Genomic DNA, 19,289 nt, shown 5'->3' with positions numbered 1-19,289 from the left:
CATTGCAGTTTGGGCTCTGCAGCTCCAAGCTGGTTCTCTCCCTTTGCTTTGTACAGCATAGTCACCATTTAGAAGCAAAACTGGACTTTGTGTAGATCATCTTGTTACTTCTGGAAGGGGATGTGACTTAAACCTGCCTGGAGGAAACCGAGTTTGTTCTTCAGACTTTTGTTAATTTGTGTGATCCCAAGAGCTCTTCACTACTGTACTTCAGTCACTGTAATATGCATTTGTGGTCTTGGAAGAAAAATCGCGTTCTTTGTTCCCGAGGTTGTTGACTGAGCTCTCTAGAAGTCCTTGTGGTGTCAGGAGCAACCAGCCCTGTGTGTACCTCACCATCTCTGCTGGTAGCAATGTGGTACAGGGTCAAGAATAAGCAGGTAGAAGCAATAATTTCTTTATGCAACTGGTTGCTGTGGAAGCTGATCCATTGCCTGTAACTTGCCTGAGGAATTCAGCATTGCTGTGCCCTCTGCTCCCTTCCTTTTCTGCCTCTTTGAGGAACATGCATCTGTGCTTCCCCAGGACAAGGTCCTGCTTTGGGATGCTGAATGACTGACCCTATTGCAGCGCTTCTGCAAAACATGGATTGTGAATGTGCCTTTTGTTTGGGGCGTTGAGCCCCAGTTTGCATCCAGAATGCCTGGCAGGACACAAAGTGCAGCCTTTGTTTTAGATAATGAGTGGCGAATATTTTAATGAGTGTTTCTTAGTCTAGTCAGTGTCAAGTACCATTCTGGGAACAAGTGACTGAGCTAACCTCTGAGCTTGGTCCAGCAACAATCCATTTATTGATAGAATTTCACAAATTTTGAAGGAATTCCCCATAAGCAATTAATACAACTAAAAACCAAAACAAACAGCCACCCCAAATCCAACAACTGATGCAAACAATACCCCAACCCCTCCTAAAACCCTTCCAAGCCTTCCACCATCAATATATGTACAGAAATTACTGATACAAGTCAAAAAAGCGCTCAGTATCGCTATCACAGTATTTGTTTTTCTTTAGAGTCTGTTCTTTTACAGAGTGTAAAAGATAAGCATATTCCATTAAAAGAAAAAAATGCCTTTAAATTAAGATAGAACCTACTTTTCTTGCTCCTGAAAAGCACCTTCAATGCATGTATGCTTAGGAGAGAACTTCTGCAGCAGAATTACTCAGTCTCCTGCACTGGGCATATTCTTGTTAATTTTTTTTTTTTTTACTCTGGTTATTTTTCATACCACCTTAAATTCTGTTCTCATCTTTGACTGTTCATAACCTATCCCTGTATGTCAGTGGATGCACTGGAGAAGGAGTGAAGAAGACGTCCACTGTGGGATTTGTCCTTCCAGCCAGGAGGGGCTGTGTTTGTTCCTGCTGAATTGCCCAAATCTAGTCAGCCTTAAGCCTGGATTAGTAGCTGAACGGTTTTCTCTTTCTTTCTGAGACACCATAGTTCTCAGGAGAAAGAGCCTGCTAGCTCTAGACTATCCATTTAGATGACAAATAAATACCCATAATGAACAAAGAGAGTCAAATCTTTGTCAAGGGCTGCTGTGTTTGTAAATCGAGCAGGAAAGGAAGGGGGAGAAGGAGGTAGAACATGGAGTGTAAGTAGGTTGGAAACAGCAGGACTACAACCAGGATCCAAAAGCCTGACATGAGATGTTTCTGGTGAGAGTAGATGCCTTCCCCCTTAACTTGGCCTCTGCACTGGTTTGAATGGCTGGTTTTTCTCCCCTGTTCTGGGCAGAGGCTGTAATGGAGTGATTCTTCCCCCAAATAAGAAATGCTTGGGGAGCAAAGCCTTAATGGAGAAGAGGTACTGCTAGAGGCTGTGACTTCTTATTCTTTTAAAAAAAGGAACTTGATCAAGATGAAGAAGAGAGGCCAAAGGAGTGAACTGCTGGAGTGACTGACAACACCACTCACTGAAATGTTAATGTGTTTGGAAGAATTGCTTTACCAGGGGAGGTTGGAAACTCATACAGTAACATTAATTATTAACTGCAGCCAAGAGCTGGAAGTTCTAATTTAATTTATGGTTGGATAATAGGATGATTCATGCAACAAAACAAACTGTGTCAGAAAATGAAGTGTCTCTGTGAAAACTGACATTCCTGACTTCTGCTCTGAGCTTAAGCTACTGCAGGTAAGCTATTACAGCAGCTAAAAAGTGAAAAGTACAGGCTGACATCCATAGGAATTAAGAGATACTGCCTTCTCCAGTCTGGGCAAACCCACCTCCCTCAGCCTTTTCTGCTTCTGCCCCCAGCACCCTTTGCCCATTGAGGCAGTCTCACACAAGTAAATCTATTTTTCCCAGTCTGTAGAGCAGTAACAAGAGCAGTGGCTCACATCAGACACTCTGTGGGCTGTTGAGAGGTGACATGTGGGTTCTGGTATCCCAAAGTAATTGCAATGTAACCAGCTCTTCCCTCTGGCAAGCACTTCTCCCAGTCTGGCATGTCCCAGCTGGCTGAGTGTCCATCACCCAGGGTACCCGAGCCTTGTGTCTTTCTGAGACTGAAGAAGTTCAGAGGTATTTCAGGTTTTAAGAGTCACACTGGCATTTTCTTGTCAGTTGGTGTAGTTTTCCTGCTGTCAAGGTTTTTCCAGCAAAGCCTGTTGAAGCAGCTCCCTGTCCTGTCTTTCTCCAGGTGAAAGAGGCAGTGGTGCAGCTCTGGGCTGTGGGTGTGTGCCGTGGAATCAATCCCTGGAGTTATCTGGGTTAGAAATGAGCCTCCAATCACAGTTTATTGTTGGATTACAGTTTTATTGAATGTGTGTTTTGTCATTAAACAGTGCAGCCACTGACTGTTTATGGTCTGGAATCATTAAATATCTAACAAGAATATAGATTGTGGTTACGTAAACATGTTTGCATGATCTGTTGGCAACTAGTTGGGCTACTGGAGTGAATGCAGCTAAACCTCCGCTGTTTGATACAGGATCTTTGCTTGCTCTGCTATGCCTTCCTTCCACTAGACCAGGTTGCTTAAAGCCCCGCCCAGCCTGGCCTTGAGTTGGGAATATTATTAACCAGAGTAACATTGCTGCTGAATTCGGGGGTGGTGGGGTGGGGTGGGGGTGTGCTTTGGCTGTATCAGGGTTGTGTGGCCACTACAGGAATGTAGGTGAGTTCAAGTTTTAGTCTGCTGAGCGTCTTCCTCCTTTTCCAGAAAAGGAACAAGTGATCATCAAAAAGTGGGTTTATTTCCTCCAAGAGGGAAGAGCATCCTTTAGAGATTCTCTTCTCATACTGCCCTTCCACTGTGAAAAACTATAGCTAAACCTCTTCCTATGACATATTGAAATGTATGATCCTGATCTTCAGACACAGCGAATCTAACAAAAAAACAAACCCCACAATCAGGAACAAACCAAGCACAAAACTCTGCAAACCAAACCAAAGTCCATCTCCAAGTGTCTAACAAAATTGTGACACAATTTGAGCCCTGCTGCCTGGTGCTGCTTGGGCCATGCACACAGACATTGTAACTTCCAGCCCAGTCACCGCCATCAGATGGCAAGTGGGGAACTTGTGCCTGCCAGTGTGGAGATGGGAAGCAAAGTCACAGGGCTGAAATCACACTGGTTCTGGTTGTCCTGGGCCCTGGTGGCTCGTGGTCAGGTAGTGCAGAGTATGTGTGACACTTGCTCTCTGGCCTTATTTTAAACAGTCCAGAGAGGTATCCGGAGTTGCTGCTGTCATGGCACAGCCCGAGACAGTCATTCCAATGAGTAACAGCCAAGTGCAGAAGCATCAGCTAAGCTTCCTTATTTTTCCCCTGAACATAACCACAGTGGTATATGTGAAGGGTTAACCAGACCTTATTCCAGCTCCATGGCTTTCCCTGTGCAGTTCACAATCAATAAATTGCCCCAGACTCGCCAGCCTGGTGAGCCTCCCGTGTGGTTTTGAGCGGTGATGCGATGGTGGGAGTATCTGCAAATTCAGTTTATACCAGTAACGCTGGAGTTAGTAGGAATTGCTTTGGTGCTGTTGTGGGTGATGCTTTTGCCAGGCAGGAGGGTGGCAGAGCCCAGGTACAGGTGGGCAGTCCTAGCACCAGCCAGAGCTGGCCCTTGGCAGAGCAGCTTTCACTGGCATGGATCTGTTTGGAGCCGAGCACATCACTGCATTCAGGAGAAACCTGAGCTTCATATTCTCCCACCTGCCTGTTTCCCAACCACAATTGTTTTGAAGTAATTTTTCTGGGAATTCCACTTTTATCTGCTTTCAAGTCTTCTCATTGTCATTTGTAGTGTTACTATTATTTAAATTTGCAAATACTGCCTTCCCATTTGTGTCCTGGTCTAAATTGCTGTCTGTCAGCACACTCTGAGATAGAGGTGATAGAATCCTCCAGAACTTCATCTGACCTCATTCTTTCTGGGAGGCTCTTTGAAGTTATGTCTGCTGTGTACTGATGGAGGCTCTTGGATAAATCAGTGGATTTTTGTGGGAACTGATAGTCTAAAATACAGTGTTACACTGGATTTGTGTGCCATTTCACATAGGAAAAATGAAGAGGATTGTATTAAGTGTAAGGTGTAATTTTTCACTTTTAAGAAGTTTGAATGTTAGGGGCCTAGTGCATTTCATGAGATCAAGAAACACCAGTTCAAGATGTTTAATGATTTTTTAAAAAAATAATTAAAATACAAGTGTATCAGAGGTTTATTACTGTATCCTGCAGCCGTAGGGAGGAGAGGAGAGATCCAACAGGCAGGAATTGTGCAGCAAGATTGATTTATTTAATTATTTTGCAAACTCTTTTATAGACTTTTTTTCTTCATAGTCTAATTGGACAAAGGATCAGCCACCCCCGGGTGGATTGGCTAGAAATCCTAAACATCCATTGTCAAAATATTTTTCTACTGTACCATAAACATAGTTCTACAAGGTTGCAGGTGTTCATAGTTTATAGAACTTTTACTAATCTCTTCTTGAGAGAGAAAAGTATCCCATGGGCTTTGAAACAAGCAAGAAAATTGTTGCTAGCAGCAATATTGTATCCACAGAGGTTGATTCAGTGAAAGGTAAAAACTTTTGTGTTGTGCTAGAGCAGCTGCTTTGAAAGCAAGTCCTCCTGTCTGGTCCTTCTGTGAGTCCTTACTGCAGGCTGCTAATTGGGAATTCAGACCCTTTCTCTTTACTGGAGGTGGTTGTCAGACGTCCACTGGGGACATGGATTTTTAGTGGTTCTCTTTTGCCTAATAAGTTTTGAAGTACTGCTGAAAAGTAATGGATCAGTGTGGGTCCTAACCTGAGGATAATGAGGATTTGAAATTAAACCAACCTGCCTTGTTCTTTTGCCAGTGTCAGGACCAGTGTCCTGTTGTCATCTTACACAGAATCATCATTCCTTTGTTTTATGGTGCTTTGTGCATGTCAGAAAGTGGGGTACTTGTTTAAATAAAACCTTGAGGTTGTAATTAATCAGTTTGGTTTCTGTATATCCAGAGGGAAGGAGATGGAGTTCTGTCAGATTTTTCTTCAAGAATTCTCTGTTGAAATTCACAGTTAATGTTCAGTTTGGATGCAGATGGTCTTGGTGCTGGTGTCTCATGCAATATTAAGATTGAGTGTGTTTTTTTGGGGTGGTTTCATGGGTTTTTTTCATTTTTAAAGCTAAGTTCATATAGGAGAGTCACTGTCAGGTCACAGGTTGCTGCAAATGCACTACTTACTCCTAGTCAAAGCTTTGTTCAGGTCTTTAATAGCAGCATGTATGAAATGCTTTTCCATTTCTCTTCTCCCACCAAAGATTAAACACTTCTCTTGTCCAGAGAAAAGCAGATAAAAGTTTCCTTTGGGAAGAGAATTTCCTAGACTCTAAATGCAAGGCATGTACAGATAATTCAGCAAATATACCCTCCTGCCACTAACTAGGGTGTTAGTGGGCATTGTGATATTGGGTTGAAGGTTGAACTTGGTGATCCTGGAGGTCTCACCCAATCGTAATGATTCTGTGATTCCTGCATGAGACACTGGAGAGCTCAGTCAACAAGGTTGTGCAGAAAACAATGTTTTGCTTACATGAATTCTTTTAATGAGTGATATAAATAGCTCTAAAAGTTAAATAAGGAGACTAAAGTCTTGTGTGGTACAGCAAGTCCATTAAATTAAAGTTCTTTTGCATCTTCTTAGGTATTACCAAAGCTCACAGGTGGCCTGGTTCAACACGCTTTCTAAAATGGCTCAAGTATATCTAACTGCGTGGAGTTCAGTGGGTTTCTATTAAAATAGATCACAATTCACTTGGAACACTTAGTTTTTTAAAATATGCGGTAAAAATACCTTGTAGGCAGATTTTCGTGAGGGCAGTACTGTGGTTTGAGCCTGTTAATAGTGTGCTTTCAGCATTGGGCATCTGGAGTCCTGGTCCCACACACTGTCGCTGATGTGCAGGTACCTTTGATCCCCATCCACCGCTCCTGATGTCTGTGTTTTAACTTGCTCATTCCAGTTTTGTGTGCTCTTTTCTGCTGGTTTGTCCCCGTGGGAGAGCAGCAGCATGATAGTGTCCCTCTAAGATAAACTTGTGTCGGGATGAAATTCTGCCTAGTGTTTTTTTTCTGCTGACTGTGTTATTCCAGCCAAGGAAAACATGAATACAGTCCTTCTTCTTTAGCGGTCTGAAGTCCTAGAAATAGGACCTAAATCACTATTGTAAAACATTTAATATTTTTCTGCTGTATGAGCTTATGAATACCGTAGTTCTCCAAACTCTGCAGTTCTTTTTATGCCTACTGGTGTTTGCTTCATCTTTTGATTCCTGCTGCGTGAGAATCCTTGCTCAGCCAGGAGTACTCTGGAGGACCATGTATGCTCCATGAACTGACCAATGCATTGTAGCCAGGAGGGTCTTTCTGATCCAAACTGCACAGCCTTCTTTCCTCCAAAAGCTTTTAGGTTTAGTTGCTCTAGTTTTGCAGTCTCCTGTGGAGAAAATAATGGGGTTTTTACAAACACATTGCATCCTCCAGCAAGGGTTGAGAAGTCCGTGGGTAAGAAAAGGCACAGTTTGATTTACTCTTGGAGGGGGAGTGTCACGAGCACTTGCAAGGACAGAGTTCTGAGCTGGGTTTCCAGGCTGCTTGTGGTGAAGCGTCTGAAAGGAGATTTTAATGTCCCTGCTTGAGCCAGATGAGTTGTAACCAAGTGACCTTTTAACTTTGTTTTCCTATGCTGAACTTGCAGAGGAGAGTGGAGATGTGGGTCATAGCCCTGGTGCATGGTTTTGTTTGCATTGCACAACTGAGATTTTATCAAACACTGTTGGCAAAATTGCCACGGACAATTTCAAGATTAGTAAGATATTGCAAGAATTATAGTGAGACTTACTACATTGTGTTGCTATGGCCTTCAGAAAGTCACTGTGATGTTGTCAGAGATCAAGCTGTTTCCTTGGGGTGCTCTCAGCTGCCTTCCCTGGGCGTGATGGTGACAGCCCACCAGACAAAGCACTCCACTTGGGTTCTCCCTCTTGGGCTGCCCAGCATGGTTTGATGTTAGGGAGGACCCAGTCAGAACAAGGTAAACCAATTTGGGAATACTCTCTGCAGGAGGTTGATGTGGAATAGCTTCCTAGAGCACAGTTTTTTCACTCAGCCGTATGTGGGTTGGTTTAATCTGCCAACAAATCAAAGTAAGAATCAGCTCAACTTTTCTGCCATTGAACTTGGTTTCAGTTGCTGGGAGATTTAGGAGAAGCCTCACATAGTTTTTAAGGGCCAGTGTTGGCCACAGCAAGCCTAAGTAGATGACGCATACTTTATTTTACTTTGGAACTACAGATCCTGGTTGATTTTTTTCCCCCTGCAAATGTGGAGAATTAAGAGCAGTGCGTGTTCGGGTGACTGCGTGTGTGTGGGTTTTTATTCAGGGAACCAGAAGTGCCACAGTTAAAACATTGAACTAAAGGTTTGTTGTCTTTTCCATTTGGATTTGTTTTGCCACCAAAACACTGAGTTAAAGATCTGTTATCTTTTTTAATATGTTATGTTTTGCAAACTTTCAGATATAATAAAACTAGAGATGAGGTGCTCAGTGGGTGAAACCAGATTCACAGAGTCTGCGTGCAGGTAGCATTCCAGTGGGATCTGGTTTCTCTCCTCACAGTCAGTGGAAATTTACCTTGCTGGAGCCTATCATGGGTTGGAATCAAAAATGTCTCTACACAGAGAGAAGGGGGAAAAAAAGCCAAACTGAACCCAACCAACACTCCCCCACTGTGGCTCAGGCGAAGTTCTCTCCAGGTGAAACCCAAGCTCACTGGCCTTTCCCCTCGTTGCCTTGGTGATGGTCATTTATTGCCTCTGTCGGCTGAACTTCGGCGGGCGGAGGCGGCGGGCGAGCGGCGGTGCCTGGCGGAGCTCTCGGCGTGGGGGTCCCGCGGTAAGTGCAGCTCGCGAGGGCCGCGGCGTGACAGCGGGGTGTGCTCTGCTGCCAGGTGACAGCCTGGCATCCCACGCGGGCTGGCTGCGGCTGCGTGCGCCTCAGGAAATAGGAGAATAAATCTGCCCGTCTTGGGGTGCTTGACTTGGAGGCAGTTTTATATAGCTTTGGAAAAACACGTTAAATGTTTAATCTTCCTGGTCTGAATGGCAGCTGTTCAAATATCGGCTTGCATTGATCCAGCCGTTGTGCCTTTCACACTTGTCTGTTCATTTAAACGAGTCAACCTTCTAATTTTATACCCCCATCGATTGTTATTTCAGGCTGTTCTCTTAATGCGTACGCTACATGTGTCATGGGATTGTCTGTCCTGTTGGAAGTTGACATCTGCAGCTTTCCTTCTTACACCAGACTGGATTGCTGTGGCTTTCTTTCAGTGTGCATTTAGAACATACAGATGTGTATTCCAAAGCTTGTTCAGGTTGGTTTTACAGCACTTCCATGTGGGTTCAGCTGGTGTGGGCTGAGCTGCATCTCCTGGATCACCCTTTGAACGGGCAGCATTTGACCCTGCCAGTGGGGGAGAAGGCAGCTTGGGACACTGTGTTTGGCCTGTGTTCTTTCTCTTCTGCTGTCACAACTCTTCTCTGAACTCCCCAGCTCCAGGATATTTTACTGATCCAAGGGCAGGACTTAATAAGTTTTCTTTTTGTGAGTGCTTTAAGGGGTGTTAGAAATTACTTGGCTTTTCAGAGCAGCTGGAGAAAGTGAATGTGATGTGTGTTTAACAAAGAATTAACAAAATCTGAATTGTACAGATAAATATGCATACAAAAGTCTCCCAAATCTGGAAATGCATCTGTGTTCCTTCATATTTTCTGAGGTGAATTGAGGTTTGTTCACTGTTGATGAAGTCTGGGTTTTGATCTATAATAGGCTTCCAATTCTACAGCTTAGTTCCACCTAAGTAAGCCAAGTCCTCTGAAATGGCACTGGGAACTGCAGCTAAGAGACCACAACCTGTGTAGAGGTTATCCTTCAGCAAAGAGGAGAACTCTGTAACCTTTGACATGTTTTGGGAAGGCAAGAATACGCAAACTTCACGTTAATGATTGGACAAAGTAGAAGTCAGTGTGGACGTGGGGAGCAGTGGAGCTCAGCACTAATAGGTAACCAGGCCCTTCAGGGCAGGCTGCTGCAGCACCTGGGGAGGCTATGTTTGGGGGCAGGACAGGAGCATGGGCAGGGAGAGCTGCTGGAATGTGCACGTGGAGCTGCCGAAATGCTCACAGCCCCATGGCCATCCCCACCTGCAACACAGCCTCGCGTTCCCAGCAGCCTCACCAGTGGATTGGGGCAGCACTGCTTGGAATTCCTGGTTGTGTTCTGCATTGTAGGTGCCAAACCCGAGCGAGGCAGGAATGGAACTGCAGCATCAGCTCTGGGGCTGCACAGAGCACAGCCTGGCCTCTGGAAGCAGGAGCCACCCAGAGTAGGGAATGGCAGCACCTGGAGCCCCTTTCCAGGCTCAGAATGCTACAGGCAAGGTTGAAATAGGATAGAAAAATATCTCTGTGGGGTGTGCTGAACTTCTCTTTCAAACTGTGCTTCAAAAAGCAGCTTAGGATATGTGCTTTACAAAACACAGGGAATTCAGGAATACAAAAATTGCAGAGTCAGGTGTTCACTTCCTGCACAGAAGGTGAATACAGTTTAATCTCACCACAAGTATTTCTTTCTGCTATATAATTTCAACTCTGAGCAGAACCAAAGATTCTTCCTTGACAAATGGCATCTCAAGTGGCAAGTGACTTCTGAAGCCTTGTCTTCCCTTAACTGTTCCCAGCTCGCCATTTCCTGCCTCATGATCTCTGTGATGTTGCAAGGAGGAAAATTTGGCTGCTCATGGAAGGATGGGGTGGGATGATAAGCAGATGAGGGTGGGTGCTGGTCTCTTGGGTGCAGGAGAACGGGAAGGAGTACCCCAAGATTGTGTCCTGGAGCATGCAGTTGCGTCTACTGCTTGCTGACTCAAAGGGATATTGGATACTGTTGCCAGAAAATGGGAGTTTGTGTTGGGAAATTGCATTTTAAGAATATGTTAGGTGATTGATCACTGATGGAAGTCTTTCAGTCAGGATACTTAACTGCCAGTAAATTGTGCTCTGCGGCTTTTGTGTGGATCAGGTCATGGTCTGGACAGTTTGAGGCTGAGTGTGTGCTCAGCAGTGTCAGCTCATGTGGGACCTGAAGCTGTTCAGCTGAGAGAACTCAGGGTTACGCCATTGCTTCTGGAATCTCTTTCCTTTTTAAGATATGGCTGGGCTAATGAAGCAAATGCTTTTTTAGAGTCCAACAGAAGAACCATCTTGCTCCAGTCAGGGGCTCGTCCCTCATCAACTTTCACTTTGCATCTGATGCTTGGGGCAGGGTGCCCATGGTTGTTCCATGGTGCTGCCACAGGTGCTGGAGGAGGCCCTCATTTCCCTCGGCGCGCTGCTCCTGTGGTGTGTGTAGCTGCTTCCCTGACACGAGTCCTGCAGAGCCGTGCTGTGTCTCTGATCAGCCTTGTTGCCCTGCTTTGCTTGCTCGTTTGTTTACTTGCAAATTAGGACTCCAGCTGTATGTTTGTTATCCTTCAGCCTCACTGTCTGCCCTGTGTCAGTTCCCCGCTTTTTCTTAATCCTCCAAATCTGTCTCCTTATCCCATTCTCTGCTTGTGCTGGGGATCACTTTATTATTTGGGGTTTGGATCCTGGGTCTTCTTGCTCAGAATTCTTCTGTGGTTAGTGGTCTTGTCTTGGCTACTCTCTGTCGTTGTGCCCTGGGTTTACAATAAAAATGAAAAAATCCTAATTTTCTTGTACAGAGAGGGCTGTGTGGAAACCTGCATCAGGTAATCGGTGCTCTGTGAGTCTCAGGCTGTGCCCAGCCAAGCAATCCTTTACCTGATGTTTTGGTAGACAATGAGGTGAGATCACCTCGCTGTTACTGTAATAATTTAACTCCTTTTTTACCTAGACACAGCACACTTGGAGATAAAGGAAGAAATTGGGACACAAGGAGCCAGCAAAAGTTAATACATATGGTACATATGGTAGACCTTATCACTAATTGAGGTGGTTTAATTTTTTTTTTTAACATTACATATATATGTATACATATTTCATGCATATTAAAATTGGAACAAACATTTGCAAAAGCTCTTGTTCTGCTTGTTAAATTGGAATACTGAGCAGAGGCTGAGAGCCTCCTCGCAGGAGGGAACAGGATCATAGCTTCTGGGGTACTTAAAGTGGGATGCGACCCTTCAGGTGTGTTTTTGAGAATCTATTTAGATCACCTGGAGCATCATCTTTTGTATATTGCAAAACTGATTTAGGGATCCTCCAGTAGTGGGACCTCCTCTTGCCTTGTTTTCTCTTTTAAAGATGGTGGGGGGGGGTTGTTTGTTCATTTGGTTTTGTTTTTCTTTGATTTCTTTTGAATCAGCTAATATGCAGAAGTGCCCTCAGTGCAGGAAGAAGATGCCACTCTAGCAAAGTCAGTGTTGGACTTTGTTAGAGGGAATCTGAGTAGCACTGTTAATCTAGAAACAGCTATGGCAACTTCTCCTCTAGTTCTACCTCAGTGAGGTCCGAACAGTCTGGGTTTCTGCTTGGGTTTTTCTATACTGTCTTCTCTTATTGAAGGAATTATCTTGATCACAATTTGCAAGTTCATTGCCTTTTGTATATTAAAAGCCCTCTAGAAAACCAGGCACATGGTACATGGGAAAAAACTTCAATATCCACTAATGTGAGTCCATTGAATTGTTCTTTTTCACATGCTGTTTTGTTCATCTCTCAGGTAAGCTTTGGGCTCTTTTGGGGAAAAAAAATCCTGTTCCCTTAATTAGAAACTACCTTGCAGTGTTAAGTGCTGCTGGGGAGAATACCAAACCACAGGTTTACAGGAAGGATTTCAGTCTCAAGTGTTGTTTTACAGCAGCCCTGTTCCTCAGGCAGGACATGTGCCAGGGTGGAACTTGCCCTCCAGACAGGTTCAATGGGACTGTTGTTTTCTGATCCCCTGTCCGTGCCTCCTTCCAGAGGGGTGGGTTTGGCTGCCCAGGTATGGCTTTTCTTCGGAGCTGGTCCTGACCTTCCTCTCAGTTGGAAAAATCCGTGCCAAGACAGCTGACAAAGCTGTGTCTGGCTTTCAGCTGCCTAAAGCAAACAGACCAGGAGAAACCTGTGGGAAAGTGTGATTGTTTTCTGAACCAGCTTCAAGGAACGGAGTCTCAAGTTACTGTAATTGAATCCGGTATCTTGCAGCTCTGGGAGGCTTATCAAAGAAGAGAAGGTATCGCTGATATGGGGGACTGCAGAACCTGTTTCTGTAGAAGACTTTCCAGGTTTCATTTTGGTGACCTCTTTGTGTCGCTCAAGCAGGGGGAAAAAAATAAAGTAAAAAAAAGGCCATTTTTACTGATGTTCCTCAGGCGCTTCATGTAATGAAGTGATAAACTGAGCATCAGGCTGATGCTCCAGTGATGTGCATCTGCAGGACTTGCCATCTGTCACTGAACACTGGTTTTGAGCTCTCCACATACACCAAGGTGGTGAGACAGGCGTAAAAAACTCATTTTAAGGATTTATTTTAACCGTGCATCCTTGTTTTTTACACCACAGACATCTCTCATAACTAAAATGTTATGAATATTTTCCCTTGTGTTTGAAGACCTTTAGTGTCAATGCAGAATGAATTTGTGGCATATGGATCACTTAGGATGTGAAATGGCCCTGTTCAGCAAATCCTCTTCTACTTTTATTGCTGTTATTGTTACAGTGTTACTGCTGTGATGTTATTACTGTTATCTACTCTTACTCTGCCTTTGTTGAACTCTTAACAGCTCTGACTGGAGTCGAATATTCCTCATGGTTGGATTCAGAGAAGCCTTCCAAGAGGTGGTTCTTTTCCAAATCCTCCCTAGGAGAGACTCCCACTATCTGTTAGCCTCTTGCCAACTGTTGATCTTCAAAGTGACCTGCAGAATAACCATTAAACCCACTTTCTTTTTTGTCGCAGGAGGAGTCTCGCGTCCTCAGGGTGAAGGTGGTTTCTGGCATTGATCTGGCAAAGAAAGACATCTTTGGAGCCAGGTGGGTGTTGTGCAGTGCCTGTGATCCTTGGAACATGATCAGCTTGGCAGGGCAAGGGCCCTGCGAGGGCTGCAGCCCCTGCAGGTGCTGGGTGTGCATCAGCACAACTGTTAACGCAGCTCTGGCTGCTCCTGCCCTCTCCTTGCCTCAGCTCTGTGAGCACAGGAAGCAGCTCAAAGCCCAGGCTTGCAGAACCCAACCAGGTAATAGCCGGGGGAGAAGCAGATTCTGAAGCTGAAATGAACCCAAGCCCAGTAATTTTCTTTTTCTGAAGGTTAATTCAGGCTTGACGTTCCTGCTCTATTAAGCCTAAGCATGACGAAATGCTCTACTGCAAATGTTCCAATCTACTTAGAAGGGTTTTATCAGTTTGAAATTAGTGGTATCCAATTTTAGCTTTTATTGAAATGACTAATTTCTTAATGTATAAATGAGCCTCCCTGTGGGTTTTCCTGTATTTCTTTAATGATGCTTACAAATTGTTCATTAACTTGTGTATCTGCTTAAAACTACATGAAAGAAGCAATTTAAAGTTTAATCAACTTTGATATTTTGGGTGAAATTTGCAACAAGCGTTCCTTTGGTAGCTGTGTGCAGAACATGGTAAACCAAAGCTTTTTTATTTTCTTTCTCCAAATGGGCTGTTTTGACAAACAGTTTTTGATGCTGACCATAAGCAACATAACTTTTATCTTTCATAATGCATGAAGCTAAATCCAGGTGTAATTTGTACTGAATCGTGTTGATGTGGCCCTTAAAATATTTTAAGGAAATTGGTCTTGAGTCAGTAGGATTTCCATAAATGCGGAGAGTTAAAAACATATTCCCTACATGTATTTTTAAATCTGTTTTAATCATTCAAATGAGTTAATCTACAGTCATTTGAAAACACGTTGGTGTTGCAGAGTTGCGGCCCCAGCAGCTCCTGTTCCTTAGCGTGGTGGAGCCGTGCAGGGCTTCAAACTGGGGCAGAACAGTTCCCGTGTTCCTGCCTAACTGTGAAAGATTAACTACAAGGCGTACATTGTGTTTTGCATCTCAGTGGGTTGTCCTGACCATTTTTAATCAACTTTACCATTATAAAACACTGCCTGTGGGCTTGCAGAATCTGAAAGCCATTTCCTTCTTGATTAAATCTAAGGAAAGTCTCTTACCAGTGTAGAGCACTGGAGAAACTTGTAGTTTTCTTCTGAAGATTGTAACGGTAAAGAAATCTCAGTGCTTTTGAGGGTTTTTTTTTTTTTGGGGGGTTCTTTTTGACTTAGGAAATCATTTCCCTAGCAAGTAAGGATATCTAAGGACACTCAGAGGAAACCACCTTGCTCTCCACAACACCCTGACAGGAAAGTGCTGCCAGGTGGGGGTCAGGCTCTGCTTCCAGGGAACAAGAGGAAAGGGCCTCAGGTTGTGCCAGGGGAGGTTCACACTGGGTATTATGGAAAATATCTTTCCGAAAAGCGCTGCCCAGCCCTGGCACAGCTGCCCAGGGCAATGGTGGATTCCCCATCCCTGGAGGGATTTAAAAGCCATTTAGATGTAGCACTTGGGGACATGGATTTGTGCTGGACTCAACGATCTTAGAGGGTTTTTCCGACCTCATAGCTTCCTATGATTCTCCTAAGAGTTCAGGAATTTATGGAATTACAGTCACAATGACACAAAGTAACTAGAATGTAGAGTGGAATAGTAACTGTGAGCACCCTGAGGTGATGGTTAAATGTGGGAAATTTCATCTGCATAGGTGCAGTGAAGGTGGATGTAAGAGGCTGGTTGGTGTAGATGTAAGTGGGGGTCTGTGACCTGCTTTATATTTTGCCCTGTAAAATTACAAGTCTGTGATATGTACTGATGGCTAACAGATACTGCAGACTGGGATTTTGTGAATTTAATATCAGCTTGCATGTGTGAATGTTTGACATTTATTTCCTTTTAATTCCCTTCCAACTTCTTAATTGAAGTGTCTTAATAAATTTCATACAAGAATCCAAGTACTGGCTGGAATCAGAGATTGTGTGTATCCCATAAAGGTACAGCTGATGGGGTGCCTTAGTTGCTGTATTTTGCCTTCTAAATCATGAAGTAAGGGAAAATTGTGGCTGTCTGGAAGTTGAAAAAGTAAAGTGCTTCTCAGTTAAAAATGTGGATGTTTTTCATTGTCAGGGAGCTGTGCCTCTAGTGACATAAGTTTGTTATGGGTTGCCTCTGGTTTTATTGCTTTTACCTGCTCTTTTCTGAAAAGCCCTTTCTCTGGTTTGATTTCCTGTGTCCAGGATCTATGATGGAGCTGGGTAAGGCAGGCTCCAGGCTGCTGCTAGGATTGTAAGTCATGCTGTATACTCCTGTTGTGAGCAAGGCTGCTTGAAATGTGGCTGAATTCTTTAATTCATGTGTGTCCTGTCACTGGTTCACAGTGGGAGGAGAGCACATGTGGCTGTGGCTTTGCAGGTGACAAAGATGGCAGATGTTATAGCTATTCTTTTAAGTCCGCTATCACTATTTCTAGTCTGCTTTGAGTTGTGGTATATCTGGTTTTAACTATTGAAAAAACTGTGGTGATAGCTGTACCCCTGGAACCATCCCCTCCAGCACGGGTTGAGATAACAGCCTGTTCCCCTTCTCGTACTGATGGCTCCTCTGATCAGCAGAGACAAATCCATTGAAGGGAGTTGCTTTCATAAATTAATCGAACCATTTAAAAAAATAATCTGGCTCCTGAATGCCTCTTCAAATGACCTGCCTCTTCAGCACTTGCATGTGTGCCGGAGGGAGAGTGCAGTGTGCATCCCGGCCGAGGGAGGCCCCGGAGGTGGAACAGAGCAGTGACCGAATTCCCAGAGCCACTTGACTAGAGGGCAGTTGCTCAAGTAGGAGAGAGTTCATACTCTGTTGTTACTTCTTCCTTTTTCTAGCTGATTTGCAATGGAAGTTTTTCCAGTGTAGTGGAAATGAACGCGTTATTAACAGTGTGGGAAGGGAAAGAAACCAGCTGAGAGCTTCCTGTGATCTAGCCCTAGCTGGACTTTGGAATGCGAAAGCGGCATCTGCACTGCTCAGCAAGCACACGTGGCTCGTGCTTTCCCTGTGGAATTAGTGTGCTCCCATAAAAGCTGTGGGGTGCAGGGAGCAGCCGTGGGCAGGTGTTGAGATGAGCTCAGTCACTGCTGGATGCAGAGCAGGGGTGTGTCCCTGCCTGGGAAGGAGGGGAATGGGTCCCCACAAAGGCAGAGCCGGTGGCTTTCCAAAAGGGGCTGTTGTCAGTGGCAGTGCACCCCAGGGCACTTGACGGGCAGTCCCAGGAATGGCACGAGCCAGAACTGTCTGCTTCCCCCGTGGAAAATGCTCTGGGCTTGCCCGAAGAAAGCCCTTGATGGGACAGCGAGACGAGGACTTGTCTGAAGTGTGTGGCCGGTCTAGGAGAGGCTGCTGGGATAGGAAGAGATGAAAGGCTTGTCATCAGAAATATGCTGGATAATCGATAGTTTTATTTGTGAAACCTTAATGTTGATGGTCATACAGGTGCGTGAAATGAATATTGGGCTGGCAGGCGTGGGCACGGGGTATCGGTGTGTCCATTGCAGGGCGCAGGCCTGGCTCGCGTGCGGGGCCGGCAGCCCGGCCTCCTCTGCGCTGTGCCTGGCAGCAGAGGGCGCCAGAGAGTTTCCACAGCTCCCGCCGCGAGCCTGGTGGCTTCCGAGCAAATCAGGCTTTCCGGTTTTCGCCAAAATTAACAGATTTTTACCCGTTTCTATGTTCTTTATGATGTTCTTATGTTCTTTAGGATGTACTGGGTATATATTTCAGGAGCTGTAAATGGAGAAATGGTGCTTATTCGAGGATGTGGTCTTGCTATGTAATAAGAGGACTTGGTAATAATTCCTGACAGTTATAATGTCATAGTGAAAAATAATTCTCATCAGATAATTGCTCAGTGGAAAAATGTCTTTGTACAAATACAGAAATGTAAAATGTTTCTTGTTACTGGAAGAAAGAAGTACCTCTGTTCAGCTCCTCAGTCTTCCCACCTGCCTACTATCTACTGTGATCTGTGAGTTTACCTGAATCTGGTATCTTTAAAAGAAAAAAGGGGCATGTCAATAAAATTATCTAAGGAAAAACCTTTGGTCTTAAATATTTAAGGTAGAACTTCTGTCTTTATTCCTCTTTGCTGTCACATAAAATCATTAAGGGGAATGGATTGAAATAATCAGCAGCTTCTACTATTTATATCTGTTAATTTTTCCTCCTAGACTTAGTGATCTTGTAATGGAAAGATTGTCCATATCTGACAGTTCCCAGGATGCATTGATTCCTTGGTGGCAGAAGGACCAGTTTGCCTGACCTGGACCATGTCATCCCATGGATGCTTTGACTGTGTCACCCTTCCTCTGAACCTGCTGCTCGGTTGCCTGAGGTGCTGCCTGAGGTGCTGCCTGAGGGCTGGCACTCCCAATAAGCCATGACCCTGTAAAATGAGGTTTTGCTTGCTGTCCTTCAGCTGCCGTGTTGTCAGGGAGGCCTGCACATGCCCACCTGGGCTAGAGGGACCAGTGCCAACTCACATCCCATCCTGCCATATGAGCCCTTTGCTTTGCTCATGCCTTGATCTGTTGTACCTCCTCTCACACTTGGGTTGTGCCCTCTTAAGGGCCAGGGACCATCTTTCTGTTCTCTGTCCAGTATGTGGAATTTTTGCATGTTTAATAAACACCATGGCAATCTTTTTATTCTTTTACAGAAATCACAATTGAACCAATGATTTATGTAAGTGAAGACAAAAAAATAGTTGAGGTTTGAGTGTCTCCTTGAGTGACAGTAAGGCGTGGAAACTTGTCATGAGACTAATGCAAATGCTGGGAGCCGAAGGCGACTGTGGCAGAAGTGAGGGAGCCCAGGGCAGCGGTGGGAGCTGTGCTGGTGCCCCAGCACAGGCAGTGGATGACCCAGGAGGGAACAGCTGGGGCAGCAGCAAGCCCAAGGGCTGGTGAAGGTGGTGTGAGGGACACTTGTGTCCCCCCAGACTGGCAGCTTTGCTTTTTGTCCCAAGCACTTACTCGCCCCTCTTTCAGTTGTCCAGATCTTCAGTAGTGGGTAAAAATTGCAACATAAATAAAATCAGAGTTGATGTTTTAGGAGGTAATAAATTGTGGATTACCCCTCTAAAGTGAATGTTTTGATGCAGATTTAAGCAGGATGCCGTAAGTACTCATTGCTGTTTCTGTCTCAGAAGACTCCCAGGCTGCAGCCATGGTGTTGGGGTGCACAGGCCAGCCCTTGCTTGCTGTCACTGCCCAGAGCAGGCTGGGGGTGCTGAGGGCAGTGTCTTGTTCCGAGAAATAATGTCCCTGAACTATTTTACCCATAGAAGAAGTAGTTAGAAAATACTTCAGTGACACTGATCAGGAAATTTAATGCCAAATTTTCAGCTTTGTAGCAAAAGCCCCTGGGTGGGTGATAGAGGTTTGGCTCTCCTTTTCTCTTCCCTGCTCTTGCAAGCAGTATGAAGAGGAATGAAATTTTGGGCTCCTTTGTAAAGAGCTCTGGAGCAGATAGATGGGAGTGTGTTCTAGAACTATTATTTTGTGAATAAATATATAATACTCTAATTGAAAGTAAATGTGAGCAAATTGATGCAGAAACAGATCAATAAATAATGCAATGCTATCAAACATAGAAGTTACTTTAAGCCTGTGTTGGCTTTAAAGTGTTGCGCTGTTGTTTACAGTTTGTCAGATGGTGCTGTTATTCTGGTAAC

General features: G+C 44.6%; 1 protein-coding gene across 4 annotated transcripts in view; it reads left to right on the top strand.

The window, feature by feature from the left end:
- The window catches only part of NEDD4L (NEDD4 like E3 ubiquitin protein ligase), a 105,209-nt gene that overhangs the window by 15,703 nt on the left and 70,217 nt on the right, over positions 1-19,289 (top strand). Inside the window, exons 1-2 of one of the 4 annotated variants that reach the window (XM_019280037.3) lie at positions 8,341-8,393; positions 13,464-13,537. Coding sequence is in view for 1 of the 4 variants with exons in the window: in XM_039566736.1 (XP_039422670.1) it covers positions 13,464-13,537 (74 nt within the window). In the remaining 3 variants the exon portion in view is untranslated. Of the gene's footprint in view, positions 1-8,340; positions 8,394-13,463; positions 13,538-19,289 lie in introns of those variants that run through there. The other 3 variants (XM_010414016.3, XM_010414015.4, XM_039566736.1) reach the window with 3 other exon arrangements.

This window comes from Corvus cornix, chromosome Z, assembly GCF_000738735.6.
Source record: "Corvus cornix cornix isolate S_Up_H32 chromosome Z, ASM73873v5, whole genome shotgun sequence".
Classification (NCBI taxonomy): Eukaryota; Metazoa; Chordata; class Aves; order Passeriformes; family Corvidae; genus Corvus; species Corvus cornix.
Note: the sequence above shows the minus strand (reverse complement) of the source record. Positions and strands in the feature narration are given on the sequence as shown.